Raw genomic sequence first — 18,207 nt, 5'->3', positions numbered from 1 at the left:
GACTTGAAGAAGGCACACATATGCCGAAACATGACAGTAACTTCGACGGTTAAAAATAATGCGTTGAGAAGAATAAAATAAATATTATCTACAACCATATAATAGATCTACAGGTCACCATTGTTTGTGAACGTTGCCAATACCTTGTGTTACAATGAGCATTTTATTAATCTGTGGAAAAGAGGGAGGGTGGGTTAGTGCTATTTCCGGCAGTTTGTCAGTAAGGAAAGTTCAAGATTTTTGTGACAAGTATGCTGTTACAGTCCGGAGTTTATTCGTAATAGTAGCGTATACAATATTGTAATTATAATAATTATAACCTCTAATAACTTATTTCAGGAATGGAGGGTTTTGGTGACAATTTTGATCAGCCCGAAGTGGATCCAGCAGCAGAATTCCTAGCCCGTGAGCACGATCAACTTGCTGGACTGGAAGATGAATTGAATCCTGTTGTTCTTCCATCAGTAAATGGTATGTTATATATCTGTAATTTGGTAGGTTTAGCATTTCGTTGTTTATATCTGCAAGTTAACATACGGTTATCGGATATGCTTAATGGGGCCAAGTGATATTGTCCGAACTTGGTAACTTCCTTAACTGTAGGAGCCGTCAGGTTGGAAAAAGAAAAGTAAGAGGATGGCTGGTAAACTCTTAGTGTATTGAGCTACTAGCCAGTGTTCACTCCCTCTTGTATTTCAGGTGTCACTTTCCGCAGAGCTGCCGTTATATTATACAGGCACAGTTCCCTTTGAGCTCCCCCAGTATTTATCTCCTTCAGACTTATTGGAGACCAAAGACATCACACAGTGTGTTGGCTGATCAAATCATGGGATACAACTATACGTGTGTGGGCATGAAACCTTATAGGTAAAAATAATACAGACCTGAAGTTTGGCTTGTGGTATTTTTAGCAATGTAGACATTTTAAGATCAGGTTTTCGATTTTGTTCTTAAAAAAAACTACATTGGCAGCACCTTATTACTTAACTTGACTCAATTATATCATAATCCATTATACACTGGTCTGGGCCTTGTTCCCTTCCTTCATGCAGGCTACATATGCAGTTGCACAGCATCATGTTATCACAGTACTGTGTTGGGAATGACTTCTGGTGTGAGAATAGAGAGGCAAGGGAAACTGCTTGCTGGAGTACCTGTATCTACCAATTTTTCCATTGGACTTATATGGGCATAGGCCCAACACAACACACCATATAAGCCACAGCCAGTCACTAAACACTATATAAACACGTAGGATAATTTGTCAATAAGATTAACATGTGAAGATCTCACACAGCTTCTAAGAAGAATATACAGGGTGATTCACGAAGTTTTACCCCCACTTAGGGAGGGCATTCCTGAGGTAATTTGGAACAAAAAATGTTAATATACTAATTATATCCAACTCATAATTAAAGAGATACAGTAATTTGAAAACGGACGAAAAATCTTTTTTTCTTCGATTTTTGGTCAAAACAAATTAGAAATACAATACAAACACTTTTTAAATCATTAATGTTTTATGAAAGAAGCATTCTAAAACCAAATTTTTCTTTTCAGTTTCTTAATTTTGCATTGTGCAACATTTTTCATTGATTTTATGTTACAAAATTACATTATTTTCAGCATCCCAGTCTGTAAACATACCAATGGTTGCATATCACACCCTTCTATCAATATGTTTCCTTTAAACTGTAGTGCTTTAGAAGACGACTGGATTTACATAAGATTTTCAAAAATGTCTCCCTGCACGTCAACACAATGCGTTGCACGCGTATGAACCACTCTGCCTATCTACCTACGCGCAACATTCAAACTGGTCTACCTTATCTGCTGACATAGCTGACTGGAACGTATGGTCGCCCACGCTGAATCATAGCGCTGCATTCACAATGATGTGTTTCGAAAATCTATTGTTGCTCCGTAACTATTGACAAATCGACCAAAAGTTTATAAGGAAATTTTGCAGGAAATAATATGTACCATAAGCTGGGGTAAAACTTCATGAATCACCCTGTATATACTATATACAGGGTGTTTCACGACTTTAGGGCATAACTGCAGGAGGTGATTTCCTAGGTGTTTGTGATAAACAAAGTTCTCGTAAACATGTGTCCGATTTTGGATGGTTACGGAGTTATAACCATTTTAAACTCAGAATAGACTGTAACGATTACTGACAATAAGCGGAACAAAATAATAAACCAGGATAATATATGATGCATTTAAATTATGAATGTAAAGTTAACTTCGTGAAATTACCTTTAATTTGAATTTGTTGGTGCTTAAAGCTGATTTTCGAAAATGCCACTGCCGGCTGCAACACAGGCTGCCACTCGGTTGTGAACCGCGCTGGACATACCAGCCCACCCCGCCTTAGGTACTGCATCTCAAGTGTTGAGATAACGAGAACGCTCTGTCTGTAGCTGGCTAAAAATAGCGACCCAACAGCTGACAGACATGGTTTACACAAGGGCGTGTATGGGAATGAAAAAACGATCATAACTCCGTAACCGTCCAAAATCGGACACGTTTATATGATATATATGATATATATATATTTTTGATCACAAAGACCTAGGAAATCACCTCCTGCAGTTATGCCCTAAAGTCGTGAAACACTCTGTATATTGTGTGTATATATATATATATATATACAGGGTGTCCAAGCTGGATTTTGTGCCAGACTTTGGGAGGGTGTTCCTTATCTTAAAGATAACCCAAAACACCTATGTCCAAAGTTGAACAGTTACGGAGATAATGGCCCGAGAAAAGTGTGGTCTTCTGGCAGGTCCATGCACTGTACCTGTTAGCTGACAAGTCTTATCTATGTTTGTCCTTGAGTGTGGTGATTCACACTAGTCATATATGTATTTGGTAATCAACAAGTGTGTAACACCTGTCAAAGTTTCACACTTCTATGTCCATTATCTCTTAGGTATTGACCTATTGACCTTCCTATTGAATGGCCTTATGAAGTTTCCTGAGGATGTTACAGTAGGAGTTGGCATTTATGGTTTGTCCTTGAGGCTGGAATGTGGTGAGCAGTATGCCATCGTGATCCCAGTTACTGCCTGGTTCCGACAGCAGCCCAAAGAAATTTATGCTGCTAGTTTTCAGGGGCTTGTGAAATGATGGGACAAGTGCCTCATGTATAGGGAGATTATGTTGAGAAATAGAAGCATTTTTCAAATCAGTATGCTTATTTGTGTAAGTAAATTACTTACTGACTTACCTACATACAAACACAGAATAATTCTGTAGTAGTGCTCTAAAGATAGGTTTATGTAAACATTTACACATTTACTACTCATATTACTTCTGATTTACAGAATTTATGATATTATTTCTAATGTACAGAGTTCATATTGTCATATGCTTCTTGGATTATAGGAAAGTTGTCAGTATTTTGAACTTGCTGAATTTTGTATTAATAACATTATCACTAGCAATTTTCCAAACATTTTGGAGGAAACTAGAAATAAAATGACTGCATAATCTTAATTCTGTAAAACTGATCAAGATTGTTTCCAATATGAATACGTCGTCAGACACAGAAGAAAAGAGACTGTGCCTGTATCTCTTTTTATTTAACAAATCCACAAACTCAACTGGGATCCCCTTCAAAATAGTGTCCTGAGTTGACACACAGCTGCATATGATGCTGCCAACATTCAAAACAATTCTGCAGATCACTTTCTGAAAGGCTGTTGACAATCTCCATCGTTTTTGCTTTCACATCTTCTACCGACAAAAAATGGGTTCCTTTGAGCACCGAATTGATTTTTGGGAAGAGGTAGTAATTGCAGGGAGCCAGATCTAGTGACTAAGGTGAGTGCTCAGGCTCAGTGATGTTGTGATTAGCTAAAAAGTGCTTCACAGACAAAACTTTGTGGGCCAACGCATTGTCTTGGCGCAAAATCCAACCATTTCCCCATAATTCTGGTCGTTTCATTCTCACATGTTAGCCCAATTTCATCAAGACTTCAGGGTAACACTGCTGATTTACCGTCTGGCTGTTGGGAACCACTCTGCCATTACAATACTCTGGATATCGAAGAAAACAATCAACATGGTCTTGAACTTCGAACAGCTCTTGCATGCTTTTCTTGGTCTTGGAGATGTTGCTGACTTCCACTGCATTGATTGTCACTTGGTTTCCTCAGTCATTAATTGAAAAGTTTCCGTCACAGATTTCTTCAGTTTCACAAGAAACTTGATGTTAACTCCATATTCACTCTTGCACTCCAACATTTGCTGACCGAGTGTAAGAAAACATCTATATTTGAACACGTGTCCACTCATACTAAGTAAAGCTATGGAGTTGAGTGGTCTCACAGTGACAGGTTAGAACATGCTCTATAACCATCTCTTTGTCCCCTCCCACTCTTGGTTCCCAAGCTATAGGGTTAGTCCCGTTTTTTTGTGTCTGACCACGTATATTTTCTGCAGTTTTGTTGAATTTGATGGTCGTTGGAAAACATCAGTAAGATGGTTTTCCAGATGTAAACACAAAGAAAGCTAAGTATATGGACAGGTTTTTGTTTTCATAGTCATTGTCAACATTGTCATCATAATCATCATCATAATTGGTAAAAAGAGCCCTTTTTAGCCTTCGTAGAAGATTCTGCTGGACTTGTCTTGAATTGGACCATCCAGTTTTCACATCTTTTGACCTTGCAACAATAATTTTTTACAGAGCAAGGTCTTGTGTCCAACCCGTAACCCCCAACCTGGAGAATATGGGCATGTACCACCATCAAAATGTAGAAATTCATCATACAAATGTCACTGCTAAGCCTTTGAAAAATGTGGAGAAGTTCAGATATTTAGTAAGAGATTAAAATTACATTAATGAAGCACTGAATTCACACTGGTAATGTGGTGTTGGATATCCAGCATCATGTAATCTTGCATTGGTAATCCGAGCATCATTATTGTAGGAACTTTGAACACCTTTCAGTCCATATCATAATCAGTGTGATATTTTCTTGTGAGGTTTCATGAAGGAGAAGTTTTACCTGAATAAATATGCTAATCTCATGGACCTGAGAGCTATGATTGTCCAAGTGCGCAGAGAGATTTCCGAAGATATACATTGTCATGTCATGCTTCTAGGAAGTTTTTCAGCAAAATGGTGGCCATATTGAACATGTGATTAAGTGAAGACGTTTCTTGAAGGGTTCATTGTTAGTATCTGTGAAGTTTATAACATTTGATGCTTAAATTATTAATTTGTATTAAGCTTTTATATGTTCAAGGCCAGATTAAGACACACTGGGACCCTAAGCTATGATTTAAATGCAGGTGTCCCATATCATAAAAGTAAAGAAAAAATGTATTATAACATAAATGGTAATGAAAAAGTAAATGATTACCAGTTTTATTTACATATGTATGTAGTCAAATATGCCTGCATGGTGTCTAGTTTAGCCAGGAAATCATCTTTGTCTGTCTCCCTTTAGTTTGGCCAGTAGATTTTCTTGGTCTTTCTGTCTATCAGCGTTCAGTCTGGCCACCATTTGTTCCTGGCTGGCCAACAGACATTCCGTCACTTTTTCCCTGTCCATTTTTCTGCGTGGTGTTAGGACAATAATTCTTCCAAATTCGCTTCAGTCTCCGAATTGGTCCCACTTCTGACACCAGTTGTCACGTGTTGGGTATGTCACGCAACAAATACATTCACGTGGGTCTCAGATTCAACAAATCTTTATTGGACACTCACACTTACATGCTTTACAACTATTAGCACTTGCAGTATTACAGTTACTGCTTACACAATATCTCGGCCAATACTTCTGTAGCTCTTCTTATCCAGGTTCCAACTATCTTCAGAGGCAGCTTCCTGAAGACTGACTTCTGTATCTCTCGGCATCTGCCCCGACACTGTCTTCTTAGGCTGTTATTTCCAGACTGGCATCTATCCTGAGACTGTCTCGGCGAATGCATTCAACCCCTTTTTATAACCTCGGCCGCTGCTATGCAAACGACCCTCTGTTGTCTATCCCCAGGGATACGCTTTGTTGATACTGCAATACCTACGCAACGTCCAACTGTTGGGGCTACAATACCGCTATTGTCGCTATCTATGCAATGGTCTGTTCTAGCATTACTATGGAAGTGTCTTCTGGATTCTGAACACGTGACAATATATTTTGTAAAAAACTTTATTTGAAATATCTTGTACCTTAAGATCCCCCCCCCCCTAAATATTTTGCGTAGCCAGTAAAAATATAAAAGTTGTCTTTAAAACAGTCTTCAGATTAAATAAGTATCGATAAATATTGATACATGAGGTCCTTGATGAAACTCAAAAGCAGAACAAAGGGTCACTCAGTTGTGGCAGGCGCTTTACTGTGATTTTGTTTAATGGCATACCCAGAGTTGTTATTCATAACGAGAAATAATTTCTTATGAACATATAATGTAAATGCTGAACTTCTTTTAGAATTTATATGAAATACAGTTTTAGTGAGCATACGGACACATAGGCGCGCCTCTTTCCACTCTTGTTAGTTGGTTTACTGTGGCTGATTTATATTAAGTTTCATTATGTTAAGAGAATGAATTTGTTTTTCAGTTACTTGTTTGTCACTGTTCTTGAACTTGTGCAAAATCGAATTAACATTTTTTATTGTAGCTCTATTTTCTTCTGTGTTGAAGTGAGAATGATTGTTTATTTTTTAATATGTGCTACTTTTTAGTTTTAATTGGATGTCATAGCATGTATATTTGCTTGTTGATGTGAAATGTGAGATGGCAAAGCAGTGATTTCTGCTCTGCCTGTAGATGGTTCATTCGTTCCACAAGGGTCGGCCCTTCCTCAAATAGATCACACTGGCAGCTTTGAGATGATTGATAACTTTGGCCAAGATGGTTTCGAATCAGGGGCAATAGGTTCTGGTAAGTTTTAAAAATGTTTTCAGTTTTCATGTTAGATTATTGAATTGTAAAGAAATGTGGTCTTGATTGCCAATGTTAATTATGTACGTATTCTGGGTCGAAGAACTTTGTACTGGCATTACAAGTATATAGTGTGGAATTTGTGTTTAGGAGGGAACAAGCATCTTGTATTCACATGCATTTCTTAATATTTCCTCTTGGAAGTGGGCATCGAAATCTCATAATTGTCCTTGTGTGTAAATGTTATGCATTTCTTATTACTACATTTCTTTACAGTGTTTTGTGTTCTCATTTCTAAAGAATGATAATAACTCAGATTTCTTGGAAATTGCTTTACCACTGTCACAAAACCTCAGCATAGAATTTTAAGCTTCACATTCATGTGCTGTAATCCCTTGTTACATTATGTGTGATTAATGGCCTTTTTTTTGCCGTAGAGAATAGCCATTGCCAAGAAGCACAATCAAATTTTATCCTACATAATGTATATATAAATCAGATATGAATTGTTTTTTTTTTTTGTATGGGTGTAATATAACTGATGGTGTAAGTCAGTGAGATTTCTGTCTCATATACATAGTAGAATAAAGGTCCTGAAGCTCTATGCCATTAAGGCAAATAGGAGCATGGAGGTAAAACATCATGCATCCTACACCCTGCAACTAGTTAGAGAAAAGTGTTCGTCTGCTTTTCCCCTGGTATCTCCTCTTTATAAGTGAATTGGAAAACTTAATTCAGCTCACATTTATGTTACATTGAATCCCTAAATAGTTTTATGCTTTTATGATATACTAGCTGTACCCGGCCACGCGTTGCTGTGGCAGATCGAGTGAATTCAAAAAGTCTGTTGGATAATTAACCGCTTCATCTGCTTCCACAACAGTGTCGACGGACTTGTATGTGACTGCCTCGCAGTGAATGTTAGACTGAATGATATTGTTAAGTTCGTAGACGTCTTTGTTCTTGGCCGCAAGAATAGCTCGTTCACTCAGCCAATCGTGATTCTTATAATTGGTTTGAATATTGGGAAATACTTTTTCAACCAATTCTTCTTTTGACGTCACTAAATTGCAGAAGTTATGAGGCAACGAAATTCGTCCTGAGGTCAGATCAACCGGCACCTTTCCGTTCCCAATTTCCAGCAATTGATGTGAGAATATCTCAGCTGATCGATCGTTTTGCAGCTGGACATGCATATTTGTAGTTAATTTTAACATCTTTACGTGTCGCCACAAAGTAGAGTATTTCAGTCAAGCATTTATTTCGTCCGCTGGTATCGATCGAGGAATTACAGGTAATGTTTGCCTGAAATCTCCTGCAAGCAATATTAATAAGTTCCCAAATGGTCTGATGTTTCCACGCAAATCTTTGCAATGATCGATGAAGAGTGTCGAGCGATTTTTTGTGCGCCATTGTGCATTCATCCCAAACAATAAGTTTGCATTTCTGCAATACCCTTCCCATGCCTGATCCTTTGGAAATGTTGCATGTGGGAGTTTCAATGAATTGCATGTTCAGTGGCAATTTCATAGTGGAATGAGCAGTTCTTCCAACTGGTAGCAATGTCGCAGCTATTCCGGACGACGCAAGAGCTAAGGCTATGTCATTTTGGGATCAAATTGCTGCCAGAATCAATCTAATTAGGAACGTTTTACCAGTTCCTCCTGGCGCATCTAAGAAGAAGAATTCTGCAACGCTGTTTTTGACAGTTTGCATTATTTGATCGTAAATGCCTTTCTGCTCAAGCGTTAGCTTAGGAATATTTGATTGCACATATGACAAAAGATCACCCGTGTTGTAATTTTGTTCACGACGAAATTCTACATTGAACGAAGTAGCAGCAGATCGATTCGGTGATGGCATTCCCAATTGAATGAGAACTTTGTTCGCGATTTCTAAGCACAAATCTTCAGTCATTATCAACGCTTCGTTGCAGATTTCTGCTGTGAAATCCATGTTCATATTGGAATTTTCCTAGTGTATTCGATGGAAAATATCTTCAGCCATGTGCAATTTATATTTCTCTCATAACTCTGTTGGAGATGAAGGAGAGCAGGCAGTCGATATGATTGCAAACAATGCACGAATTTGATGTGGATGTGACGTGTTGCATGCATCAGTAATGCATGTAGCGTGTTTGGGTATGTCACGCTACAAATAACTTTATGCCGTATTAATTATAGCGAATCTTTATTGTAATTCACTTGCACACTTTACAATTATCGCCACTTGCAGGGTTAGAGTTACTGGTTACACAGTCTCTCGGCCAATACTTCTGTATCTCTTGGCGTCTAGGTTCCAACCTTCTTCAGTGGCAGCTATTCCAAGACTGACTGGGCGAATGAATTTAACCCCCTTATATACCCTCGGCCGCTGCTATGCAAACAAGCCTTTGTCATAACCGCAGAAATGCTGCTTTGTTGATTCCACGATTCCTGTGCAACGACCTATTGTTATTGCGTTGTCTCTGTGGGAACGCTCCGTTTATTCGTCGTAACCATGGAGATTCGATACAGTACTATTGTTACTTCCTATGCAACGGTCTGTTCTAGCGTTTCCATAAGGGTGACTCTTCTGAATTCCAAATTCCAATTCTGTTTTTCAAAAGAAGCATGTTTTTACCCATGACAGGTGTCACATCTATATAATAGGTATATAAAAACATGCGTGCATTCGAATGCAACATTGTGTCAAAATTTCTAAGCAATCAGTGAAGAACTTTCAGAGATTTAGGATCCTGAACAAATGAACATTTACATTTTTATTTATATAGATAGATGCAACAGTGAAATGACTTTGAGTGGACATGTGTGCCCGGGGTTCACTGAAAAGCCATGGGACTTGCCAGTCTTGTACATGGGTGCTAAGGGAGAACATGATAACAGATGGTGTTGCTGATGTTGAGTGTTCGGGATGTCCTGTTTTCTACAATCATACATATGATAGACTGATGGCTATATCATCTTTGGCCAGTGGTCTGGGTATTGTGGATATATTTTTAAATGTGTGCAATGCAGGTAGACTATATAATATGTAGGAACTAAGCTACTGTCAACACAACAATATTTCAGTAATTACATTTAGATCTTTATTTACTGCGACATGTTTCAGTCATACATGACCATCATCAGGCAGGAATACGTATAGTTATTGAAAATACTGATAGGGATCCTTATTAGTACAACACATCAAACAAAATATTAACTTAAAAACTTTGCCTCAGTTTTTATGTACAGTTAAAATAGGAAATACATAATTAAGAATAAAGTAAAAGATAAAAAATGTACATATATAAAATGTTTAAAATATTATTAAAACATATTAAAGTATGTTAGAAGTATATAAAAGTATGTTAAAAGGTATTAACAAAAACATGTGAGGTTAGGGAACTGTATGCCAACTAAAGTAATTTAACAAGTTTTTGTTAATACCTTTTAATATACTATTATATACTTGTAACATACCTTAATATGTTTTAATAATATTTTAAACATTTTATATATGTACATTTTTATGTTTTACTTTATTCTTAATCATGTATTTGCTATTTTAACTATACACAAAATCTGAGGTAAAGTTTTCATGTTAATATTTTATATGACTCGTTGCACCGATAGGGATCCGTATCAGTATTTTCAATAACTATACTAATTGCTGCCTGATGATGGTCATGTATGACTGAAACATGTCGCAGTAAATACAGATCTAAATGTAATTACTGAAATATTGTTGTGCTGGCGGTAGCATAGTTCCTACATATTATATATTGTCTGAGATACACAACAGGACGCAACTAATGCAGATAATGCAAGTAGAATTTGTCCAGGCCATTCAAGTTTCCTGCAAGAATTCAGTCTGGTTCAGGTATTTGTAGGTCTACCATTGAAATTAGCCGACACAATGATTATGTTACACTTTCTTCAGTAGTTTCTGAATGTGTTATCCATCAAAATCACTTAGGCAACAATAACTGCTGCATTATTTTCAGTTAATTAGAGGGTTTGTCTCATTTGTATATATGTTTTCTAGGCTTTGAACCCCTTCCTTCAAAAGTCAGAATATTATTCCTATCTAATGTGGTATTTAATTTTGAGAAGTTGTCAGTTAACATGCTTTTTGGTCCTTCAGACACTCTAAGTCCCATGAAGCTGAACCTGTACATAGTGTTTCACAAACAGTTTCCCTTCCTGAAGAGTATGATCTAGGTTGAAACACTGGATAGTTTGGTAGAAGTTGACGAACGTTTTGGAAGATCCTGTTGCCTCCAGCTTCATGGTCGCTTGGATTTATCTTTGACTCTGAAGATGGAAATGATAAATTCTCTTCTGAAATGTTGGTGGACTTCACAAAACTACATAGCACTGCAGCCCACAAGATCATAATTTTCGTAGTCACTGCTGTGAGAACATCAGTTTAAAAAATTCTGTTCTTGATGGAAATAGACTAGGCTGTGTCGCATATACGCAGTCCAGTTGTGACATCAGATATTGAAAAAAATTTTTGAAGTAGCTTTTCAAAATAATCATTTTTCATGCAGGTGACAACTCCATTATGATTTTATTGTACAGAGATGTACAGGGGATTGCTTGAAACAATAATGTTTCACAGAATATTGCAATAACATTTTGAGGCTAACAAGAGAAGCTGCCAGTTGTGCAGTTACTCAAGAACTTCCCAACATTTTGTGGAACCTGAAGGCGCATTACCATGTTCACAAGAGCCCTGAACTTGTCCCTATCCTGAGCCAGATAGGTCCAGTCCATACCATCCAATCCTGTAATCTTAGATCCATTTTAATATTATCCATCTACCTACATCTTGGTCTTCCTGTTGGTCCCCATTCATGTTACATGCCCTGCCCATCTCATCCTCCTTGACTTGATCATTCTGATTATACTTGGCAAAGAGTACAAGTTATGAAGCTCCACATTATGCAGTTTTCTCCAGTCTCTTTTCAGTCAAAATATTCTCAGTACCCTCTTCTCAAACACCCTCAGTCTGCGTTTCTCTCTTAATGTCAAGAGGCCAAGTTTCAGACCCATACAGAACCACAGGCGAAATTATAGTTTTGTATATTTTAATTTATGTGCTCTTAGACAGCAGTCAAGAAGACAAAAGGTTCTGGATTGAATGGTAGCAAGCATTATCCAAATTCAGCCTCCTCTTTATTTCCTCCTGAATGAAATTTTGATCTGTTACTGTCTTTTCCAAATATTTGCACTGTGCCACATTTTCAAAGGATCTGTTAGCTATGTTTATGTCACGATTTTGCCTGGCATTCTGGTGATGAGACAGCAACGTATGCTAAGTTTTCTTTGCGTTTACTTCACACCAACCTCATTACTAGCATCAAGTAAAGTTTCTGTGATTTTCTTTAAGGTATCTATGTTATCTACCAGTAGGTTCACATCATCAATATAGACCAACAGCTGATGTGTCACATTTAATTTCAGTCCCACATGGTTTTCCTGGACCTTCCTAATGGCATATTCTAAAGCAGTGACGATAAAGCATGTCCTTGTTTTAGGCCACTTTTGGACAGGAAAATTACAACACCTGTCTGATAATTATCAGACAGGTGTTGTCCTATACAGACTTTACTGTACATGTTGATAATAAGACTGAATTAGGATTTCCCTTGCTGCATTACTGTGAATTGTTATATTGAGTTTTGTCATCATCATAGGTTGAATGTAGTTTCCATTCTGGTTTACTGCTGTTGTGTCCATCTTTTATAACAGTGTCTTGAGATTCTGCTTCCTGTTTACATTCAGGATCCAATTTAATTATAGGGCTGAGGTGTTCCTTTTGTCTTCATTTCTTATCTGATAATTTAGCTTCTGTTATCAGACTGTTAAAGCTTCATCTCTGATGCTTGTATTCTTTGGTGCTTGTGTTTTGATTGTAACCCAAGTAACTTTAAAGTTTACCTCCATGTAAGCACATGGCATGTAGTCATAATATTTTGCCTCAAACAAGAAATCTGCAACTCTGTAGAAAGTAAATGGCCATAACAAAGGAGAGCTGACTGTTCTCAAACCAAACACGCATATTCAAGCAAGCATTTATGGTGCACTGCCAGAAAACCCAGTCAGTGATGTATGATTATAACTTCATTGAATACTTATTTTTGCTTTTGTTTATTTTGTATTTTAGTTAAGAAGACAGTAATGCAGGCCCTGAATGATAGCCTGTAACATGCTATTATTTGTTAGGAGTTGTCAGCCTCCTGCCCAACCCCCAAGGTGGAAAACCACCCCTTGTCAGCTGCCCATAAGTGCTTATTAAGTATATCTGGTAGTTATGCCCTTGATGTGCAACCTGAGAGAGGACACTCCATCCCATGATGTATGAGAACAGGGTGCTGAGGATACTATGTGCAACTAGGAGGGAAGAAGTAATAGAAAGGTGGAGAAAATTTCATAATGAGGAACTTCAAAATTTGTATCCCTTGACAAATGCTCTTAGGATGATGAAATCAGGGAAGATGGTATGAGGGACCTGTAGCATGTATGAGGGAGAAGAGGCCACTTGAAAGACTTAGGTGCAGCTATGAGGATAATATTAATATTAAATTTAAAGAAACAATTATGTGAGGTTGTGGACTGGATTCATCTGGCTCAAGATAGAGACCAGTGATGGGCATTCTGAGCATAATGAATTTTCAGGTTCCATAAAATTCCAAAATTTCTTTTGACTAGCTGAGTCACTATTAGTTTCTGAAGAAGGACTCTGTTCCTTGGAGTTAGTCAATCAGTACCTTGGACTATATAGTGTTGAGTGATTCTGGTGAATCATGAATTGAAAAGGATGTGGAAGGAAGTGGTGATGGCCTAATTTAAGGTACCATCCCAGCATTCTTCTGGAGGGACTGAGGAAAGTGACAGTAATCTTCAGCCTTGATAGTTGGTGTCCTAGCTGAATAGAAGTCAGAAGCATTACCACTTGAGTCCTGTTGCTATGTTATAACAGTTTCATGGGTATTAATAAATTGTCACAAATGTCTTATTACTTCTGTGTAACAGATTTTAGTTTCTTGAAGGAAATTACTAAAGCATACTCTAATAATTATTGTTTTAAGTATTAAGAATATTTTGAATATTATTGCATGCTTTTTGGTGATGGCAATAATCCAGTAATGCTCCCTTGTGTAATTAAGAACCAAATAACTTACATTTGAACTTTTCCCATAACATGAAGGAAGTCTGCACTCATGTAAGTTGTGGAAATAAACTTATGATTCAAGCATGCAACTATTCTGTATTTGTGTTTGCTTATTGTTGCATTATTTTTGTCCAGAGGGTGGCACTCCTGAAGATAGGGGAGTGAGAGAAACGGAGAGTGGTAAGTCATTATGCTTGCAATTGTGTGTAAACTTGTTTTCACTGTTATGCTGTTTGACACTTTTCCTGTTTTATTACAAAACTGAACTAGATCAAATTCTTTATAACATGCAGCTGTGCCACAAGAGGAAACATCAGAAGCTCAGCCAAGTAAGTTGTTTTGTGATGTTTAAATAATAAATTTTGTTAGCTGCATTTTGGCTGCAGGCATTAGTGGCAGTTTCACATCATTTGTAATAATTTTGACATCATTTAATAATGTGAGTGCTATAGGAGCTGAGATAGCTCAGTCGCTATAGTCATGGGCTACAGACGGGACAACCTGGGTTCAATTCCCAGCAGAGGCAAAAGATTTTCTCCACAATGTCCAGACAAACTCAGGGCCCACCTAGCCTCCTATCCAGTGGGTACTGTGGGCTCTCTTCCCAGGGGTAAAGTAGCTGGGACATGAATCTGACCGTTGATGACCATCTAGTGCTGAGGTCAAGAATGGTGGAGCTATACCTCCACTCCCACATACTTCTTCATGACATGGTGCTTAATTAATTAAGTAAGCAGAGGGATAACTTTACCTTTTAATGTGAATGTCGTAAGAAACAAAACATAGCTTTTATAGGAAACAGGTACTGCCATACATCCTTAAGCTATGGAATCCTCATGTATAGATTTCTATTTGGTATCATAAAATTAACAACTATAAGTGAGGATTCCATAGCTTAAGGAAAAATTAAATGTTCTCATCCATATAATTTTGTTGAGTAAAATGCATCGTCTTTATTGGATCCACTTGAAAATTAAGTTTATGTCGAGTTGATGAAAGTACACCCATAAAGTCAGAATATTGTTCAAATACGCGTCTCAGTTGAAAACGGTTATATGTATAGAGATTATATGTGGTGCCTTTACTTGAAAGTTAATTTATATAAGGGCAGTGGCAAGATTAAGTAATTTCTTAAATTCGTGTACAGCATTTTTCAGTTGGTTTTTAGTTTGTGAAAGTTATTGGAATTGGAAATTTCTGATTTATTTTTATTTCTTCATCTTATGTTTCTTCTCTGGTTCATTACTGAACAAACTAACCTGCTACTATTCTTAGGACAGTGGAATCCATATTTAACGTTTCCTGATTTAAAATGCACCTTAATTATCTGAATGTTAAATTCCCTGCTTTTAAGGTCTTTCTTGTTTATATGTTAAATACAATGTCTTCCAGAGGAGCACCAAATGGGAATTTTGCTGTATATAATAATACAGATTCCTGAAATGTCTCTAAATGTAATTGAGAATGTAGGATAAATGTGAATCTTAGTATTCTATTAGTCTTTAACTTCTGTTAAAACCACTTACCACTGCTTATTGTTCCTTTTAAAACATGTTAACCAATCATGCTTGGTTTTAGTCTCAACTTACAATATAGCAGTAGGTTGCATAATGACAGTATAAAGCACTTCATATTAAATAAATAAGAGTACTGATTTGAATAATATCCCTGTACATTGAGGCACTTGTCCCATCATTTTACAAGCCCCTGAAAACCAGCAGCATAAAATTCTTAGGGCTGCTGTCGGAACCAGGCAGTGACTTCCCTTTCTACAGCTTCATCGTCGGGAAAATGTTCAGCCGAAAGATGATGTTTAAGAGGGCTGAACAAATGGAAGTCGCTTGGAGCAAGGTCAGGGCTATAGGGAGGATGCTCAAGGACTTCCCACTTGAAATTTCGCAGCGTCTCATTTGTCTTGTTGGCAGTATGGGGATGCACATTGTCATGCAAGAGCAACACACCTTTGGTGAGGAGTCCTAGTCGCTTCTGTTGAATGGCCTTATGAAGTTTCCTGACGATGTTACAGTAGGAGTCGGCATTTATGGTTTGGCCTTGAGGCTGGAATGTGGTGAGCAGTATGCCTTTGTGATCCCAGAAGACTGTGAGCATCTCTTTCCTGGAGGATGGTGTCACCCTAAACTTTTTTTGGCAGGCTGCGCAGGATGTTTCCACTGCATTGACACATGCTTTGTCTCGGGCTGGTAATGGTGAACCCAAGACTCATCACCTGTGACAATTTGGGCTAGCATATCGTGTCCATCGTGGTAGCGATTGAGATGCTGTAATGCCAGACCCATTCTTCATAAGACCATTCCACGGAAGTGACCAGGACTCCTCACCAAAGGCATGTTGCTCTTGCATGACCCTGTGCATCCCCATACTGCCAACAAGACAAATGAGATGCTGCAAAATTTCAAGTGGGAAGTTCTCTAGCATCCTCCATATAGCCCTGACCTTGCTCCAAGCGACTTCCATTTGTTCGGGCCTCTTAAATATCATCTTTCGGCTGAACATTTTCCTGACGATGAAGCTGTAGAAATGGAAGTCACTGCCTGGTTCCGACAGCAGCCCAAAGAATTTTATGCTGCTGGTTTTCAGGGGCTTGTGAAACAATAGGACAAGTGCCTCAATGCACAGGGAGAATATGTTGAGAAATAAAAGCATTTTTCAAATCATTACTCTATTTAAGTTCTGTATCTATTTGTAACTTACTTATAAGCGGCCTCCATAGTCTAGAGGTAACGTTCCCACCTCATGACTCGTGGTACGCGGGTTCAAATACCCGGCGGAGGTCGTCGAATTTTTAAGGGCGGAAAAATTCAGGGAACAAGTCCTCCGGGAGGGACTTTAAGCTGTGTGTCCCGTGTCGTAACTTTACGGCACGTAAAAGAACCTCATATCCCCAAAGGGGATCACTGAGCCAAATTCCAGGACGTTTCCCGCCCAACAATAGTCTCTAAGGCCTCTGATAGATGGGGGAAGCATTATAGACACCGCTAAGCAAGTGACCGAACTCGCTTGCTCGGCGGGACTGATGGTACGCACCATTTATCGGTAGGGTATAGAGACTGGTAGAATATCGTAGAGGGAAGCACAGTAGATCAAACTGGTCACGGTGCATGGGGAAACCCACCCTCTCTAAATAACTAACTTACTAACTTACTTATTGACTTACCTATGTATAAGTTAAAATCAACTGCAGGGCCCAAATCAGCAACTCTCAAGTATGGCCAGTAGAGATTTCTTGTGCAGCCATCAGACATTATTCTGACTGAAGTTTTTTGTTGAAAACATTTCCCAGTCTTGAAACAAATTATTTTATATTGTTGTTAAATTTATGGACTTTTTTGTGCTGGTGCTATGAGTCTGTGCTACACAGTTGCAACCCTTCACCTTCATTTCTTGAAAAACAAACACTGCAGTAAATTGACGGGCAGAACTCTTCTTCGGTTAGCTGCAGTATTATGATGTGATCATATTCATGTTCTGCAAGCTGCTGTAAATTAAGATAATCACATTTTCCTCACATTTTGCTTTAAATTATAAATTACTATTAATTTTCATACAGACTTTGTTTTGTAGAAGTTTTATATTTTAAATCATGTGGCCACATGACACATTTCTCACTGTTAAGTGCAGCCAAGGTGCTTGAGAACCGTTGATCTAAATGTAACATTTTCATTGTTTATATCTTTTAAATTCTCTGACAGATTTTAATGAGGTTCAATATAGAGCTCCTCTGTTACATGTAATTACCACATGAGAGTTTCATTCACTAATTTGTTTTAATTTCAACAGTATTTTATGGCCTAAATATATTTTTGGGTTTATCTTGCTAAATATTCGCCTGTGACAAAAATGTCTTGAATAAATGTTATAGGGAACAGTAAAATATACATTATTTCATAAGCAGTATTTGTATACAAACTCTGAGTGTTATAAAAAATGTTGTCAAACCTCTTTATGTTATTTGCTAAATTTGAATATTGAGTACTAACATGAGGGATAACTTGTAGTTACCCCATGTATTCAGCGCATTACTGAGTCCACTGTGCATTCCTGACCTGGCTGGGGCCATAAGTGCTAAATTTATCATGCCCCCCCCCCCAAGGGCACATTATTCATTCTTGTTGGTTTTGT

At 37.8% G+C, this 18,207-nt stretch overlaps 1 protein-coding gene across 6 annotated transcripts in view; it reads left to right on the top strand.

Moving 5' to 3' along the window:
- The first annotated feature begins 171 nt into the window (after nt 1–171).
- LOC111870525 (clathrin light chain) overlaps nt 172–18,207 on the top strand; it is a 27,545-nt gene continuing 9,509 nt past the window's right edge. For 2 of the 6 annotated variants that reach the window (XM_023862882.2, XM_023862880.2), the window contains exons 1-5: nt 172–249; nt 340–471; nt 6,790–6,903; nt 14,203–14,247; nt 14,361–14,396. In XM_023862882.2, coding sequence (XP_023718650.1) covers nt 342–471; nt 6,790–6,903; nt 14,203–14,247; nt 14,361–14,396 — 325 coding nt within the window. In that variant the 5' untranslated portion in view covers nt 172–249; nt 340–341. The remainder of the gene's footprint in view (nt 250–339; nt 472–6,789; nt 6,904–14,202; nt 14,248–14,360; nt 14,397–18,207) is intronic. The other 4 variants (XM_023862881.2, XM_023862884.2, XM_023862883.2 and 1 more) reach the window with 4 other exon arrangements.

This window comes from Cryptotermes secundus, unplaced genomic scaffold (genome assembly GCF_002891405.2).
Source record: "Cryptotermes secundus unplaced genomic scaffold, Csec_1.0 scaffold117, whole genome shotgun sequence".
In the NCBI taxonomy this organism is placed as follows: domain Eukaryota; kingdom Metazoa; phylum Arthropoda; class Insecta; order Blattodea; family Kalotermitidae; genus Cryptotermes; species Cryptotermes secundus.
The sequence above is the reverse complement of the archived record's forward strand: the minus strand, read 5'-3'. Positions and strand labels throughout refer to the sequence as shown.